Here is a 17265-nt window from a genome sequence, read left to right as displayed (position 1 = left end):
AAAGCTGCAAACTGACAGGTGATGTGGTATTTATAGACACGTGTGCATGTATCAAAGACACAGAAAGGTCTGAGAAGGGTCAATATCGTCCCTCTCTGGGACAAGGAATTGAGGAGACAGAGACTCAGACAAAAGTTGACTAAGGGTACAGGAGAAATAACAACACTAGCCATTAGCTATGACATACACCGTAGTATTGGGTCTTTTACTATAAAATGTTTAAATATGTTTAGTGGATGAGATCACGAACATGTGGGTATTTATTACGTTATCTTTTCTAGCATTTTCTTAAATTATCAATTATAACATTCCCCTCCCCTTTAAGGCCAAAGACACACAGGTTGAACAACCCTAACACCCAAAGGCAGAAATTTGAGATGCACACAGGCGTGGGTTCTCAGGAGGTGAGGCTCTAGGCCTGCAGGAACATGCACTCACATATATGGACACATGTAGCACACTGACTACTAGCACAGGACTTGCTGAAGTAGCTGGGCCTCAGGGAATGTCTAGGTTCATGGTATGGTAGGCAGAGTGCAAACAAGTCCCAGCAGAGCCTTGGACTGCCGAGGCCTACATGGGGTTGAAGTGCAGCTCCCGGCATGTCACTGCATTTATAGAAGGCAGTGGATTGAGAGAAAATAGATGAAGTTCGTTAGTGATCAGAAGTGTTGATCAAGTGGCTGGTTTAGAGCTCTCTTCATAACTCATGCTGCTGTGGATGCCATAGTATTCCATACTACCGGAGGTAATGGGAAGCTGCAGGATAATGAACACTTCCACGTGCAGATGAGGACAAGGATTAGTGCTGCAGTCACACAGGAGAATTAGCTGTAATACATTCATGAAAAGAAAACATGGCTCCCCAAGCAAGCCTAGAGTAAAATCTCAACGCTGAGCTTTTGAAACCCAAGGTCTAGGCTGCCACTCTGCATCTTTATAATGCTGACTGAAGGGCTGCCCACAAAGGAACCTGTTTTTCTAGGTCTTAAAAAAATCCGATGCCGAGATGGCTTTATAAAAGAGAGGCATAAAAGGCAACTTCCGAGGGTGCCTTAATGAGATGCACTTGGATGGGCAGGGACAGGCAGGAATGCAACTGGGTTTTGCTAACTTAGCAGCAGCGCCAAGAGTCTTTCCAGGACATTTTCTGATGCCCAGAGCAGCTAGTGTGGGTGGGGGAATTTAAAATCACTGGGGATTTCTTAGGTCATTTCTCACTGGCCTACAACTTAGGCTTTACGACCTTGATAGTGAGTTCCAGTTTCTCGAAAGGAAATAATAATAAAAAATAAATAATAAAAATAAAATGTAACAATAATACAAACATGGTCATGATGAGCATCTCATAATTAGTTTCTGGTACTTAAAAAAGTACAATGGTAGAAGGTGCTTCTAGCAGGACCTACCACCAGAACCTGATGCAGGTAAGTTACAACAGTCTCAGACCATTGTCTAGTTTAAAATCAACAATTCACTTCCATCTAAAGGCCAGCGGGCAAAGGTCTTCCAAACAAAAGTCACAATAGTAATCACCGGCAGGGTAATGATCAATCTGATGTCTGTCTTCTGCCAGGTTCGGAACAAAGTCCTAGCCCTGGACCGTTCAAGCCAGTAGAACCAGACTTCCTTGGGGGCCTTCCCCCCAATCTTTCTGGCTTGCAGCTCCAGAGAGATCAGATCTGTGCTTCAACACCCTATGTGCCAGGCAGTCTGGGACCCGCTTCTAGAAGGCATTTCCCTAAGGCTAAATGGAAAACGAGTATGTACCAACCAGGAAACTTAAGGCCATGTGTTCTAGATAAATGTAAACATCTTCTGGATATGTTACTGTCAATTTTATATTTTTCTTTGTGATACCTGCTCATACAACCAATATTCAAGGAGCCTCAACTGCACCAAACTCTGTATTAGGGTTCAGGAGGGCACAGTTTGACTTGAGAATGAGACGTTAACAGTGACTCAGCAAACAAGCACACACAAACTTTATACTTTGGCTGGAACTCATAATGATCAATGAAACCTGAGACCTGGCTTGGGGATGTCTTTATGGAAAGGACGCACGGTCAAGTCAGCAAGGATCAGGTAGAGCAAAGGAAAGGGGAGGAGCAGTAGGGGCCACACAGAAGATGGGGGAAGGCTAAGGCAAGCCAGATGGTCTCCAGGGTCCACTGCTTCAGGATACAAAGACCGAGTTGCACACACGGTTGATGACAGCATGTCATCTAATTATGTGCTTTGCTGTCCTATGTGTCTGAGGTACCTATTGCCAGCTGACTAATGAATGAAAGAAGACTGTCACAGAGAAAGACATTCTAAAATAAAGATGGGCATTAACCACGCAGGGCACAAGCATCTGTTAACTCCACACACTTGTGGAAACCTGCCTACAGTTCTAGAACATCCCCATCAAGTGACAGGCACATCCACACATACCTTCCTAATTTTAAGAAAAAAAATCCTTTTGAACACTCCAAGATGAATCATTGCTATTGTTCCCTGATCAAGAAAGACTAAATTTGCCATTAATTTTAAGGAATAAAAAGTACACACCTTTAATTGTATTTGAAGCAAGTGAGGTGATCTGACCTAATGTAGTAATTTACTTCCCTCATTAAACACAAGAAAATTACAGAGTACCTCATGAGTAACCTACCTGACGTCTAATATGTTTGATTCATAAGAATAAGCATAGAACAAGGATCTAGTCACACAAGGCCATGGCAAGGAAATTACTAAAAACTCCTCAAGGCTGGGTGTGGTGGCATATGCCCTGAATCCCAGCACTCAGGAGACAAAGGCTGAGATCTCTGAGTTCAAGACTAGCCTGGTCTACATAGCAAGTTCCAAGGCAACCAGGGCTACACAGCAAGACCCTGTCTGGAGAGAGAGAGAAAGAGAGAGAGAGAGAGAGAGACTGGCTAGGAGAAGCATCTCTATATAAACACACTGAGCAAAGCAGTGGATCAGTCTAGCATGGTAGTGCTCCCTTAAAGGCCAATCAACAGAAAGTGAATAGAGGGCTGGAGAGATGGCTTAGCAGTTAGGAATACATACTGCTCTTGCAGGGGACCCAAGTTCAGTTCCCAGCATCAGTATCAGGCAGCTCACATTGGCCAGTAACTTCAACTTGACTATCTGATGCCTTCTTCAAATCTACACACATCTGCACATATTCATACAGAGATACACACATATACGCAAAACTAACAATAAAATAAATCTTACAAAACACAAGTGAAAAGAAATATGGGTCATTTGGTTACAGATCACCAGTATAATCCTCCTGTTTTATGGGTTTCAGCTTTGTTCCAGAAGTGTGTTATGTACTTACAGCCTTTCTGGTCCTCACCTACCCCTGAGCATGACTTATTTTATATCACAGATGAGGAAAGCCTGACATGGGTGAACAAGGTACTTTGTAAGCAGCACTTTTCCTATTATACTACGGTCTTTTAAACAGTAGTTCACTGGGATCTGTGGCCACAGTACTCTTGCCAGCCTGGCTGACCTGTTCCTAGCATCCTGTTTTCTCACCATGAACTGTTGTGTCCCTGAGAAAAGGGGCCTTGAAGCTGCACAGTTCCATGTGGGGGATCAGGGCAACTATCTACATGGAAAACTTTTAATGGTGCATTTGTGTTACATTGTTCAGGAAGATTGCTAAGGCTGCTTACAAGGCTCTCACTCTCCTAAGCCACCTCTTGATAATACGCGACCCCTGATGATCCCGCTAACAGTGCAGAGGCGGTGCTCACCTCAAGTGGCTTTAGGACAGGTGCTATTGCTGAACCCTGTTACTTTAATACCTTACTCTTACTGAATAAGGCCAGGGTCTTTAATGAGGATGACTCTAGGCCCTCAGATAATATATACGAAAGAATGAAGGTGAACATTTTCCTCCATCCATACTCTTCAACTCTATTTCAACACCACACTCCACATCAGTTCCGGGCTCCACACTGGACTTGGGTTTGCAAATTTTTTAGAATCTAGAAACAATTTATATTCTCACTAGCAAACCCTTACTGGGATGATGGCCTCAACAATAGGATTTGGATTCTGTCCTCAGCATAGAGAACTGCAGTCTGGTAGATACTTCAAACTCAATGCCTTCTGCCCATCCGGGACACACTTTAAGCCTCTGCCTCTGGCCTTTGCGTGCAGTGGGGATATTACTTGCCTTTGAAAATTAACGCAGAGGATACCCCAAATAAGTCAGGTTCCTCTTAGATATCCATAATTTCTGAAATTGGAGTATAGCCTGGGCTATATAAGTTTTTGCCTTAATAAAAAAACTAGGAAACAAACAAACAAACAAAAAGCCAAAAAACCAAAACAAATAAACAAACAAAATAAGACAAAACAAAACTAATACTATGATGACGGTACATTTGGAATACTTCTTGGAAACAGCAAAATTAAAGTTAGTCCTTGAAGCACTGATAATTAGTAGACAATAAGAAACTCAGTTCAAAGCCTGGCAGTGGTGGCATGCACATTTAGCCCCAGCACTTGGGAGGCAGAGGCAGGTGGATGTCAGTGAGTTAAATGAGGTCAGCCTGGTCTACAGAGTGAGTTCCAGGACAGCCAGGACCACTACACAGAGAAACCTTGCCTCAAAAAACCACTTAAAAAACAAAAACAAAACAAAAAACAAAAACCTCAATTCAAACAGACTATAACCTTCCAATAAATAATGTCAAAAAGTTACAAGCTGGGGATTTCTAAGCCAATATTTGTGTTTGGTTCCTATGATTTCAGCGGTTGTCTTTTAACCACATCTATTTAATTTAAGCCCATTTTCCATTTCAAGAAATTTCATTTTATATAGTGTCTATGTGTAAAATACACTGATTATTCATAAACGACAGACATGCAGTGACTTCTTCCTTAACATAGAATGCCTGAGACACAGCTCAAGTCACTTTTTTTACAAATGCTTAGAGATTCCACAAAGAAAAATTTGTAGATCAGATGCTATCATCCTTGCTTCAACACTTTTTATATTTACAAAGATCACTTTTAGGGCCTGTGGTAGCTTGAATGTAGGCCACATAATGTCACAGGGAGTGGCACTGTTGGGAGGTGTGGCTTTGTTGGAGGAAGTGTGTCACTGTGGGGGTGGGCTCTGAGGGTTCCTATGCTCAGGATACCTGCTGCCTCACTAACTGCCAAGTCTCCTTACTAAAACCACTTACCTTGTTCTGAAATGGCCGAGAAAGGACACTGGTAATAGCAATGTCCTATAGAACAAGGGAAGAGGAGCAGGAAGATGCTCAAGGACAGCAGAGTGGTACTCAGCTGCCTTGTGTCAAGATTGTCCTGTGAACAAAGACTCATGATTTACCATGCAGACACTTCCAACAGGCGCATGTGTGGTGGGGGCAGATCATACTCCATCTGCGCACCTTAGCCAGCAGCGAATGCGCCAAAGGCTCTGTAAATTCAGCTTAACAAGGGCGGGAGGAAAACTGTTTTAGAGCTACTGTGTTATGATTTCATGGGGACATTTTATTTCACTACAATTTAATCTAAACAGCTAACAGACAGAAAGTATTATTAACCCTGACACAAGCCCAGTGGTCACTACACCAGGCAAGTATATGCCTTCATTTCTACACTAGAGAGAATAACAGAATCACAGGAAACAGAAAAATGAAGCCAAATCCTGGGATAATATTATCTAAACGCAGTGTGGTAGAATAATGTGACTGCCAGGGAATACACACTGTCAGGAGTTATCTTGGAGGGTCACTTCTAATGCTCCCCATGTTTCTTAGAATCCCCATCAGACCTTTAGAGCCTGTAGAAGTTATTTTGGATGCTAAATTTACCTTCTTCATCACTCTATACACTCTGCCCAGGCCTTAGGCTTCCAGTCTAAGGGCCAGGTAGAGTATGCAGGTGTAGCCAATGACGAGCAGCAGAAGAGACCCAAGCTCAGACTCAGGATCGAAGAAGCATGGTGAAAGGTTGCCCTTCTGCACCAGGATGGGGAGGCTGGCAGTGAGGGGAGAGGGTTCTTAGAGGAGCCCAGTGAGGAAGGGAGGTCTAAAACATCTGATCTGATTCCAAACCATGTGTAAGGGTCAAGGGAAGGCCATAAGGACACAGAGGAGAATAAGGGGACAGGGAAATGTCATGCTTTTGGTGCAGCTAGGGCACAGAGTTTGAACAGTTAAAGGGGGAGAATGATGAGGGAGAAAGGACCAGACCACAGGAAACCTCACATCCAGGGTAAGGAGTTTGAATTTTATTTTATTTTATTTTTTTAGGTCAAGGACTTTAATTAAAAACAAATGGTCATGGCAATGCAGCAACAGAGGTAGACCAGTTGGTGCACATTCTGTTATAGAATGGGTTATACTGGAAGCATGACTCCTCTGTATGGTAGCTGCCAATTAGCTTTTGCTAATTATTGAGAAGAAGAAATGACCAGGTGTGGCATGCCTTCCAATTTTTCCAGGTATCCTGGTTAGATTTTTTTTTTTTTCAACTTGACACATGGCAGGAACATAAATAGAGGAAATACTTCATTCATATTGGCCAGCAGGCAATCTCTGGGGTAGTTTCTTGGTTAATGATTGCTAAGGGATGGTTCTGCTCACTGTGGGCAGATGCTCACTGCTCACTGTGCTCACACCTGGGCAGATGTTCTGGGGGCTTTATAAGAAAACAATCTGTGCCAACGAGCAGGAGCAAAGCAAAAAGCAGCATCCTCCATGGTGTCTGCTTCAGTTCCTACCTCCAGGTTCCCACCTTGAGTTTCTGCTGACTTCCCTTCATGGGGACTGCAACCGTAACTGGAAAACAACCTCTTCCTCAATAAATTGCATTTGGTTGGTCTTTGTCATAGCAATCGAAAGTAATCCAAGACAGAGGGAAGCTAAACTCCAGATGAGTGGGACAAACTCTCCAATGGAGGTTTATTCAAAAATAAAATAAACAAGACACCAGGCGCTAAATGGAAATACCTATATAGACCAAAGATGGCTGGGAGTCATGGTTGTGACATTGTCTTCAGGGGAGCATTGCCATCAGGAGGCTCCAAAGCATGTGAGGTGAGGAGACCTGCTGTCCCAGAGGCCTTTGCCTTGTGTCCCGGAGGATGACTGGAGAGGAAGCATGGAGGCAGGAGGCAGAGAGACTGCGCAGACACAGATAGGGTCATCTTCTGAAGGTGGTAATTTTTTAAAAATAAGTTATTTGGAGTCAAGTCTCACAAATAAACTTAGCACTGGGGCTGGAAGCCAATCAGGTTTATATAAAAATCAAGCCGAACCAGGAGTGGTGGCACATATCTGTAACTAGGTTTTGGTATTATTTTTAAAGAAACCTTTCAACCATTCATCCTACTTCCTGCCTTGGGCCCTATATGTGCTTCCAGATGCTTTTCCATCCTCATCCAGATGTCTGGGATAGGCTTCAGGCATCTGCTGTGATCCTCCTGCTTCAGTCTCCAGGCTAACTGCTTTGTCATGAGCACATCATCCACATTTCCGTCGCTCCCTCCCTTCTTCTGAGTCCCCCCCCCCACCATTTCAATTTTCACTCATATTATTGGCTGCATTTGTCCTCCTCTACTAGACAGTTAACACACTTCTGAGGGCAAAAATACTCAATTATCTTTGCATGACAACACTTCTGCAACACTCCTAAAGAATACTTCCACAGTGAACAGCTAATGAACAAAGGAAAAAAATGCCTCATTACTTAATAACACACCATGCTTGGAAAAATTCTGCAAGCATGCCTTGAAACCTAGCAAAGGCATTTACTTACAACAGTACCTAAAAGACTTCGCTCAGGCAGGCCCGAGGTCAGTATTACACAGAGATTCAGCATTTGGAGACATGCAAACAGCAGTATCAGCCTAGCTTGCTCCAGTATTATATAAACACTATGTGTCAGCAACTGTAAGGCATGTAAAACATTGCATTCCAATTCCATGGACAAGTGCTCACTGCTTTAAGAATTGATCTGTCTATTAGCTGACCAAATTCCTGACTCAGTCCACCATGTAACTCAGAGGCCACACTACCCAGGAGTCTAGATGGCAGTCACACGGTTCATTCCTGTGAGAGCCTGGTGATGGTTACTCAACAGTATCACACCCGAAGAGACAGCACTCATCCCTAACCCAGAGCAATCCTCGCCAGTAGCACTCAGCTTAATGAATTCAGATAGCAAGGTTCTTTATTAATGATAACGACAGAAAAAAGGCATTAGGCATGCAAACCAGTATTGTGCACCAGGTTTAGACAGGGCTGGTTGATTAGGCTGTGGAGTGGGAAGAAACCCAAATTTGATTGCTTATCTTAATAGTTAATCATAAAAAACAACTTGTATCATCAGGTTGTTTTGGAAGTAGAAGATCCATTAAAAGTTGCAAAAGATGATATAATACAACAAAGGCAACTGTAAGGAATACCTGGAGAAGAAGGAATGAATTGTCTGTGCAGGCAACTGTGCACTGAAAAGGTGTGTAGGTTTCATGACACGGCTTTTAAAGTTTGGTTTTGTTTTTCGAGACAAGTATTCATGCAGCAGAGGCTTCCTTCAAACTCCCTATGTAGCCAAAGGTGAGCTCGAACTTCTGATTCTGGGGATATATTGATGGCCACCACACCCAGTTTATGATAAGCTTGGGACTGAACTCAGGACTACTTCATGCAAGCAGGCAGAGCTGGACATAAGTGGACATCCCTATTCATCAGATGCCTGAACAGAAACTCAAGATCAAAGGCAAAGAACTTTTACTCATCAAGCAGAATCAGTGCTATCTAGAATTATCCATTGGCTCATCTGTTGCCTGTGTCACAAATTAAAGACATACTGGGATGTAAAGAAACCCTGGTCATCCTTATTAGAATGCAATCCTTCCCACACACCCCCACATCATTCCCCAGCATCTTGTGCATGTTTGTGTGTGTGTGTCCATGCCTGTGTGCAGACATGAAAGGGGATAAATGAATGGCAAGGGAATCAAGAACTCCTTGATTTATGACTCTTGGTGCTTAAATTGCCAAAACCCAAACATCTTTAGAAATTCTGACCTTTCCCTCCCCCCCCCTTCTTTTAAATAAAATATCCAAGGGCAGCTTTTAATTAGAAGGGGAAAACAAAAAAAAAAAACCAAACAAACAAACAAAAAAAATCAAACCAAACCAAATCAAAGAAGGAGAGAGGAAGAGAAAGTCATGAAAACTATCCAGAACAATTGGGTAGCTATCCTGAATGATTGTTCCAGACACTCAAGGAAAGGGCCTTGTTTTGACAAATACACTGACTGTGGGAATACTTCAGAAAGCGTGCATTAACTGTAAAAAGTTACCAGCTCCTCAGAGGCTGGATGATCTGCTACTAACCACTCAAAGTGTTTTCACAGACTCTGGCTCAACTGCCACCTCCTGGGCAAATGGAGAGGCACCTTCCCTACAGCAGCTTTGAATCTCTGAGGTCATTTGATCTTCAGACAGGATCCCTGACGGTAAAAAGAAGTCAACTTCAGTAATAAGATTCTATTTGCTAAAACCTCTGTTTTTTAAACCAGCAGAAAAAAGTACTTCTGGGTTTAAAGTAGACAGGGTCGGTTCTATTTAACAAAAGCGAGGGGATTCATTTAACAGAAAGGAGGACGCAGCAGTGGCTAGTAGGCTCTGCTTATGCTCATTCTACTGTTGCTTCGTCTTTTGTGGCTGCCATGCCGTGCTGGTACCCTGAGCCATACTATGGAAAACTTGATAATATCAGTGATAGAATAATTTGCCAGTGACAGAATACAAGCTAAAAATCAGTTCAAAAAAAAAATAAATAAAATAAATGGTACCACATCTGCTAGAGAGAACAGCTAGAATAGTTTGAGGAAGGTGGCTACGGGAATCAGGATGCTGTAAAACTTAAGTACAAGCCTGAAAGCTCTTCTTCAAAAATGCATGAGAATGGCTATGAGACAACGCCTTGGATGACACAGTACATGGGACTTAAGCCTGGCCAGCTGCTACATGTCTGAAGTAGGAGAAAACACCACACCATTTCAACCTCTCTGTTTTCTCCCGCATGTTTGAACTGCCACACAAGTCCTTAGCAGCAGCTATCAGCTATGAGACACCACAATGCTCTCCTAGCTCCCTGGCTTTACCTTCTGTGGTTGCTGTGGAACTTCGCCTTCTTTCCTGGTCCCTCAGCATCTTAGTAAAAACACCCAGAGACATCCTCATCCTCTGCCCATGGAGAGGGGCTGTTTTTAACCACTTCACCCAGTCCATCCTTTTTGCAGAACAACTCATTTCATTAAAGTAAATGAAAACAATCTAATGTGCCTATAGGAAGGTGAGGGTATTGTTCCTTTAAACCCCTCAAATTCAAATTTCTTTTCCTGGATGAGGTCAGAGTCACTGGCCCCTGTTTTAATGAAGGAGTGGACATTAAAGACCTTTACAGTAGGAAAACAGTTTGGGTTTTAAGAAACAGCAGATCTGAAATCGACTAAATCTGCAAAAAAAAAAATTATTCTCAATTCATCATCCTCCACTTTAAGGGGAGTGTAAACATGACTGGTGAGTTGTGTTAGGTCGTGGGTACTCCAAGAAGCAGGTACCTTGAGTACAGTTTGGAACCTGTACTATAAGAAGCATAAGAGCTGGATCCGGCTGGCTACAACCAAAGGGGAGGGCTAATGCATACCTTTGGGTCTTCTGGAATTTCCATTCTTTTGCTGTTCATCTTCCTCATTAATGGTGAATAAACCAAGGGGAATTGGCCTTGCATGGGTCTTCTTCAGTCTCTCTTGTCGGATAGCTGTAGCTGATCCAGGCATACCGCTGCTACTTGTTCAACAATTATATTAAAAATATATGCTTATGTAATTGCAGCTCCCAGGAAGCTGCTAGCTCCTAAGCTGCCGGTTCATTTGAGCACTTGTAATAGATCCCTTATGGGTAAACAGTGTGCAAACAGCTGACAGATACTACCAGCTACTTGGCAACTGAGGCCCTGCAGCTCCCCCTCATCTAGCAGCAGCCCCCTCCTACTGACTCCCCCCAATAGGCACATGCACTGGTGAGTAAACACTCTCACACACGCACACATGCACGTGCGCGCGCGCACACACACACCATCCATCCATCCCAGGGAGGACTCTTATTAAAGACATACAGGTTCAGATGCCTCCTTCCCACTGCCTAACCTGTCAATCAGATCCCGGCTCCTCCTTCCTGCTGTGGCACTTTCCCCAGTCAGGTTCAGATGCTTCCTTCCGACTGACTGCTTAACCTGTCAATCAGATCCCGGCTCCTCCTTCCTGGGTGGCACTTTCCCCAGTCTTCTCTGGCTGCCGCACAGCACAACAGGCGCTTACAGCAGAGGGCAAAAGATGACACGCTGCCCGCTGCGAACGGTTGCCCTGACAACCCTGACACAGGCTAATCAAGGGAGGCAGGGAGCTGCCCTGGGATGCAGCGTCCTCGGAACTCAGCAGCAGGGCTTGGTTGCAGCAGGAGACCACTATGCAGCCCCCTCTTCCTCTGGGTGGCAGAGCAGAGTGGCAGGATACATGGAGAAGGAGAAAGAAAAGTTTGCCTGCACAAGTAACAGCCAATTCTTCAGTAAGGAGCATGGAGCTCTCTTCTTTCCCCTGCTAGGTGGTCTATTATAGTAAGCAGAGGAGGGCAAGCCCAGCATGCTGCTCCCCTCTCTCCTGACACTCATCACATCCTGTGTCTGACATTGCTTTGCGCTTGTTTTCAACTCCACTATAAACTCTCTCAAGATATGCTATTTTTAAAAATAATCCATCATTTTATGTGCATTTGTGTTTTGCTTGCATGCATGTCTCTGTGAGGGTGTCAGATCCCCTAGAACTGGAGTTACAGATAGTTGTGAGCTCTGATGTGGGTGCTGGGAATTGAACCTGGGTACTCTGGAAGGGCAGCCAGTGCTCTTAACTGCTGAGCACTCTCTCCAGCCGCAAGACACACTGTTTTTATTCACCTCATTCACAATGCCCACCAGTACCATATCTCTGAGACCCTCCATGAAGACTAGAAATTGGGGACTGTACCTCTTCCCACTAAAAACCGCCCTGTGGAACATTCCCTTTGCAGGTCAAGTCTAAAGGGCAGAAACAAAGGAAGTGGCAGCTGCCTCAGCTGCCTTGCACCCCAGCACATCCCTATCGCAAAGCCCCTGCAGCCCTGCTGAGCAGGTCTCAACACCAGGCACAATTTCTGTGCTTTTGCACTATTCTCTAAAGCACACAGCAGCATGGCTTCTGTTTTCTTCTGAAATAAGTTTTCTCATTTTAAGACTCTCCATTTTTAGGCTGATTAAAATTTGTACTGTATAAAAAAAGCCAATATGTAATTTTTACAACAAATAACATTTCAAAAATGCCAATTGCTAAATTAGCGAAAAAGAACTGTTCTTTCTTTTGCATTTTAATCAAAATCAAATCTATCTAGAAAGTCAGAAGCAATCCTTCTGCCCCTAAACTAAACTACTCTTGCACGTAATTACCTCAGTGCTTAAAAATCTCACATTATCAAAGATTCTAAGGCAACCAATCCTTCATGTGAAACAAACTTTGCATACTGGACCAGCACTCCTAGTGTCCCAGTGTTCCCTGGACAGCTGGGGTGATGACTCCGTTTACTTTATGGGGCTGAGAGTAAGGATTTGATGAATATAGTACTAGCAATAAGAAGTCGTTTATATATATCAACTCATTATATTTTATAACGTACCCACTGTAACTAGTACATTGCTTTGCATTTCTTTTCAAGGTATTTCCACCTCAACTATAAGCTCTCTCAAGATACGCTGTTTTTATTCACTTGCATTGTTCTGCCCATGGCTGGGTATAATGGCTAGCAAATTCCACGGAAATGAATAAATGCTCAAAAATGTTTCCCTCCAAAGGCTTGGGGATTTTATTAAGTTAATGCACATTTAGATCTAGACTGGTGGCTTGAAAAAATGCAAGGGAAAATCATGTCGACCTATGTGCTGTAACTCTGGACAAAAGTAGAATTGGTTCTATTACTTTCAAGGTGAGTTCACAAGGCCTCAAATGTTTACAGGGATGAAGGACAACAGCAAAGCAGAAGCCACCTGGACTTTAATTTGTCCACATAAGGTGACAAATTTCACCAGGAAGTCCCACGTGCTGGAGGTACCTGGAAGAGGTTACAGGACAGAACCCAATGAAGACCAGACCCAAGTCCTTACCCAGCATGCTCATCTGAGTAGTGCTTTCCTTTTTAGTGTCCACATCAGGGGGACATCCTCCAGTGACAAACACTGGATTCTTCACTCTCTAGCCTGAGAGACTGAAATCTGATTTGTATCCATGAAGACTTCTGTTTTCTTTTAACACTCTATGCTACTTTTGACAACTTTTACTGGAAAAGAAGACTGACTGAGGACCAAAAGTCACCTCCAAACAAACCGTGAGTGCAAATCAAGGTACAGAGCAGGGACTCGCTGACTGGGACCTTGCTCAGCCTTATCACAGCAGACATTAAGGTCACTGTAGTTAGTCACCACAGCGTGAAGAGGAGTACTGCCACCTGACCAACAGGAAATGGGCACAGAGAGGCCAAAGTCAAACAACCAGCTGGGTTGCTGAGTCAAGATTAAACTCAGATCTCTTGCCCAAGAGTCAAGATGCTTTTGTCCTGGGGCCTTATGAATCCTGATCTTGATACTAGCTAGGTCTGTCTGTCACAGCCATGGATGTGATCAGTCACAGGGAAGCAAACATCCCAACATCAAACAGTGGTAATAGTGAGGTTGTTTTTCCTACTTGTGAAGTATACATTTTCTCATTTTTACCTCCCCCTACCCCCAGTGTGAGATCAATTTCTTAAATGTTCCAATCCAATCTCTGATACAGGAGTTTGTTCTTACCCAATCCCAGGAGCACCGGGGCTTGATCTGGCTTCATTTAAGACACACATACATTTGATGTGAGTTTCTTGTGAGCATGTGGGTGCATGTGGAGGCTGACAAGACAATGCTTTCTTTAAACGCCTTCCACCTTAGTTTTGAGACAGGGCTTCTCACTGGACCTGCAACTCACCATGCCAGTTAAACTGGGCAGCCAGAGCATCCCTGGGCTCTGCCTGTGTCCATTCTCTTGCCCGTGGCCGCTTTTCTATGGATGTTGGGAATCTGAACTCAGGTCCTCATGCTTGCACAACAAGCATTTTGTCTGGCAAGTCATCTCTCCAGCCTGAGGCCAGTTTAACTCTTTCAATCCAACCTTTAATGGACAGAGCAGTTTGCCCTCAGGGGCATAGTGTAACTACCATCTTCGTTCTAGTGCTTTTAGCCTTTCATACTTTGATTCTCAAGAGGGGCAAATATGAGAAGGGGAACGGCAAGACATTAAATTTAAGCATTCCTCGAAATAAAATGGGTACCACTTGGAATTGTGAATCCCTTTTCAATCAATCAATCAATCAATTAATTAATTAATTAGAGACAGTATCTTGTGATGGAGCAGAGGCTGGCCTAGTTCTTACTATACAGCACGAATCTAAATCTTCCTGAACCAGTTGTCTGCATTCCGCGTGATGGCATCACAGGAGTGTACCAACAACCATCTTCAATTAAATATGGCATAACTGTCTTTGCATGTTACCTGGAGACAGTCTTAACTTAGTCCCTGTGGGGCCAAGGGCTTGTAGGCCTCAGTAGGTAAGAAGACATTGCCATTGCTTTCTTGAAATTGTTAAAATTGTGTGTTAATAAAGACTTTGTATAAACTTAGAACAAATGAAACACTGCCTAGAGAAAGAGTGTAGATTTTACAACTAGATCAGCCTTATATCGAAAAAAAAAAAAAAAAAAAAACAAAAAACAAAACCCAAAACTTAATAATCATAAGCTGTATGTTCAAAAGTTTAAAACAAAACAATTGGGTGTGATGGCACATGCCTACAACCGTGGCACTTGAGAGGCTGGGGCAGAAGACTGGAGACATTGGGACCGTCCTGGGTCAGATAATGAGGCTCTGTCTCCAATGAAACAGTAAGCACAGTGAATCTTGTCACTTTGTCTTCCTTTCCCGGCTGGCTGTGCTAGTGCTTCTGGTCATGCTCTAATTCCTCAGGTGGGAGAGCATGGGGCAGAGTGAGACCAGCGGATGCTTACAGAAGATGAGCTGAACATGTGGATCCAGCTGCAGCAACGCTGTATAGAGGCTGAGCACAAGCAGCCAAACACACATGCACGCATGGCCACTACTACACTTCCCAGGCTTCTATGCTGTAAGCAGACGTTTAAAAACTAGCAGAGGCCATAACTGAACGGAAGAAATCTGCCCAATCAGTGAGAAGTATACCTACAATTTTCCTTTCTAAAAGCCTGCTGAGCTTTATAAAGAAACAAAAACCATGCTGCAGCGGGAGAAAGCCTAATTTGGACTATTCAAGGACCATAGTATAGTTAAAAACAGGAATTATTACCACTGGGTTGAGTGGCTGCCACTGGTAAATTACAAGTTCTACATATGTGCGTTTTTACTTTTGAGTAGAGCCCAGAAATAAACATTGTTTTCAGTATTTTTTTATTAAATGAGATTATTAATCCTAGAAAAACTACCAGACTTAGTAATTTTTAAAATATTTAATATATTCCCCCCTCAAGGTAAGTAGTAATTTACTTCCAGCAGGGTCTTTAGAAATCCACACTTGAATGCAAGTTTAAAACCTCAGATGACTTGAAAGTAGCAAAGAAAGCGAAGGTTGACATGGGATCATGCGGAACAAAGGGGCCCAGCTGGTCCCTGGCCATTTTCACCCTTGAAGTTAAGGGTTTCCCTCACTATTTCCTAGGATGCTGCTGCTTAATGATGGCTTCTGCGGCGACGAAAGCACAACATTCTGCCACCTTGAAGCATTATAGCTTCTAAGAGGCACAAAGGACACTGCACAAAATGGATGCTGACTCTCTGGAAGGGAAATCAAAGGCAGGTCTGCTTTGATCTTTATGTGACCACCTTTTGTTAGGGGCATATGAGAGGGACAGTAAGTACTATACTAGAAGTGGCAAAGCTGTCAGCAGAGAAGTAGCAGAGCCCTGCAGGGCCTTTTATAACATTTCTATAAATCTTCATTACCCACTAGGCACTTCACTGCCAATAGAGTACGTTTCCCCTGTTCTACCAGGCCCGAAGGGTAACCTCTAGGATTCATTTGTATGGCTATGAGGTATATGCTAAGCTTTCTTCCTCAAACCACAAGTTTCACTAAGTAACCTGGGGATATTATCAAAGATGGAATTAAACTTTAACCTAGGATCACGTGGGAATGCATCTCGCCCTCTTGCTCATGATCCGAATAGGTAACACCTTACGGACACAGGACTTAGAGACATCCCAGGCCAGCACGGAGCAGTTGAGGTTTGTTTTAGAAAAAGCACTTTCTCTGAGCATGGAAGATTCAGGAATAATAGGATTCATGTTATGAAGGAGTTTCCAGTCCATGCCCGTCCTTGGAGACAGCGTCCCACTTTGTAGCCCAGGCTGTTCTGGAATTAACTACTTATTCCAGGCTGGATCATGAGCTCATGACCCTCTGACTTTACACCTTCAGTTCTAGGATTAGAGACATACACTGTGCCTGGCCGAATTTCTACTTCTAATGTGATTTGGGAGACAGAAAGAACCAGGACCAGAGGCCGGCAACCAAATGTATTTCTTATCACTGGGGACAGTCAGGCACACGTGCTGACCTTGGGTGCTGGTGTTAGATTAATGTGTTGTGTATGGGCTGAGCTGTTAGAGCCCTCAGGCCTTTACTGACCTGTGTTTCCTACTTGGTGAGGATGGAAAGTAGAATTATATACCCAGGAGGAAATGGGCAAAGAAACCAAGACTCAGATAAGGCCGTCCTTTGTTGTCGCCAATCTCTGCACCTACCCATAAAAATGAACCTCACATGGATACGGCTGGATTGCTCTCCTCACCCCATCCACAGTCCCAGAGATTTGAGCCTTAGGGCCAAATAACAGAATAATGAGCATCCACTCTCCTCTGGTTAGGAGACAGCTGTGACACCCCCATTCTCTTACCCATCTTCATGAAACCCACTGAAAAAACGAGGGAGACACAGCTTTCCTCCATGAGACAATTATTATGGGATGTGACTATGCGACTTTCAATGAGATCTAAGGGTTTATGGGTGAAAAGCAATACAAAACATTAGCAAACCAAGGCACTTTATTAGTTTATGTGCAATGTCCTTAGATTGTCCCTCA

At 43.5% G+C, this 17265-nt stretch overlaps 1 protein-coding gene across 1 annotated transcript in view; it reads right to left on the bottom strand.

The window, feature by feature from the left end:
- Positions 1 to 11031, bottom strand: part of Map7 (microtubule associated protein 7) — a 102873-nt gene extending 91842 nt beyond the window's left edge. The window contains exon 1 of the mRNA XM_051175361.1: positions 10690 to 11031. Within this exon, the coding sequence (XP_051031318.1) occupies positions 10690 to 10822 (133 nt within the window). The 5' untranslated portion in view covers positions 10823 to 11031. The remainder of the gene's footprint in view (positions 1 to 10689) is intronic.
- Positions 11032 to 17265: the final 6234 nt, after the last annotated feature.

The sequence above is a fragment of the Phodopus roborovskii genome, unplaced genomic scaffold (genome assembly GCF_943737965.1).
Source record: "Phodopus roborovskii unplaced genomic scaffold, PHOROB, whole genome shotgun sequence".
Taxonomy (NCBI): Eukaryota; Metazoa; Chordata; class Mammalia; order Rodentia; family Cricetidae; genus Phodopus; species Phodopus roborovskii.
Note: the sequence above shows the minus strand (reverse complement) of the source record. Positions and strands in the feature narration are given on the sequence as shown.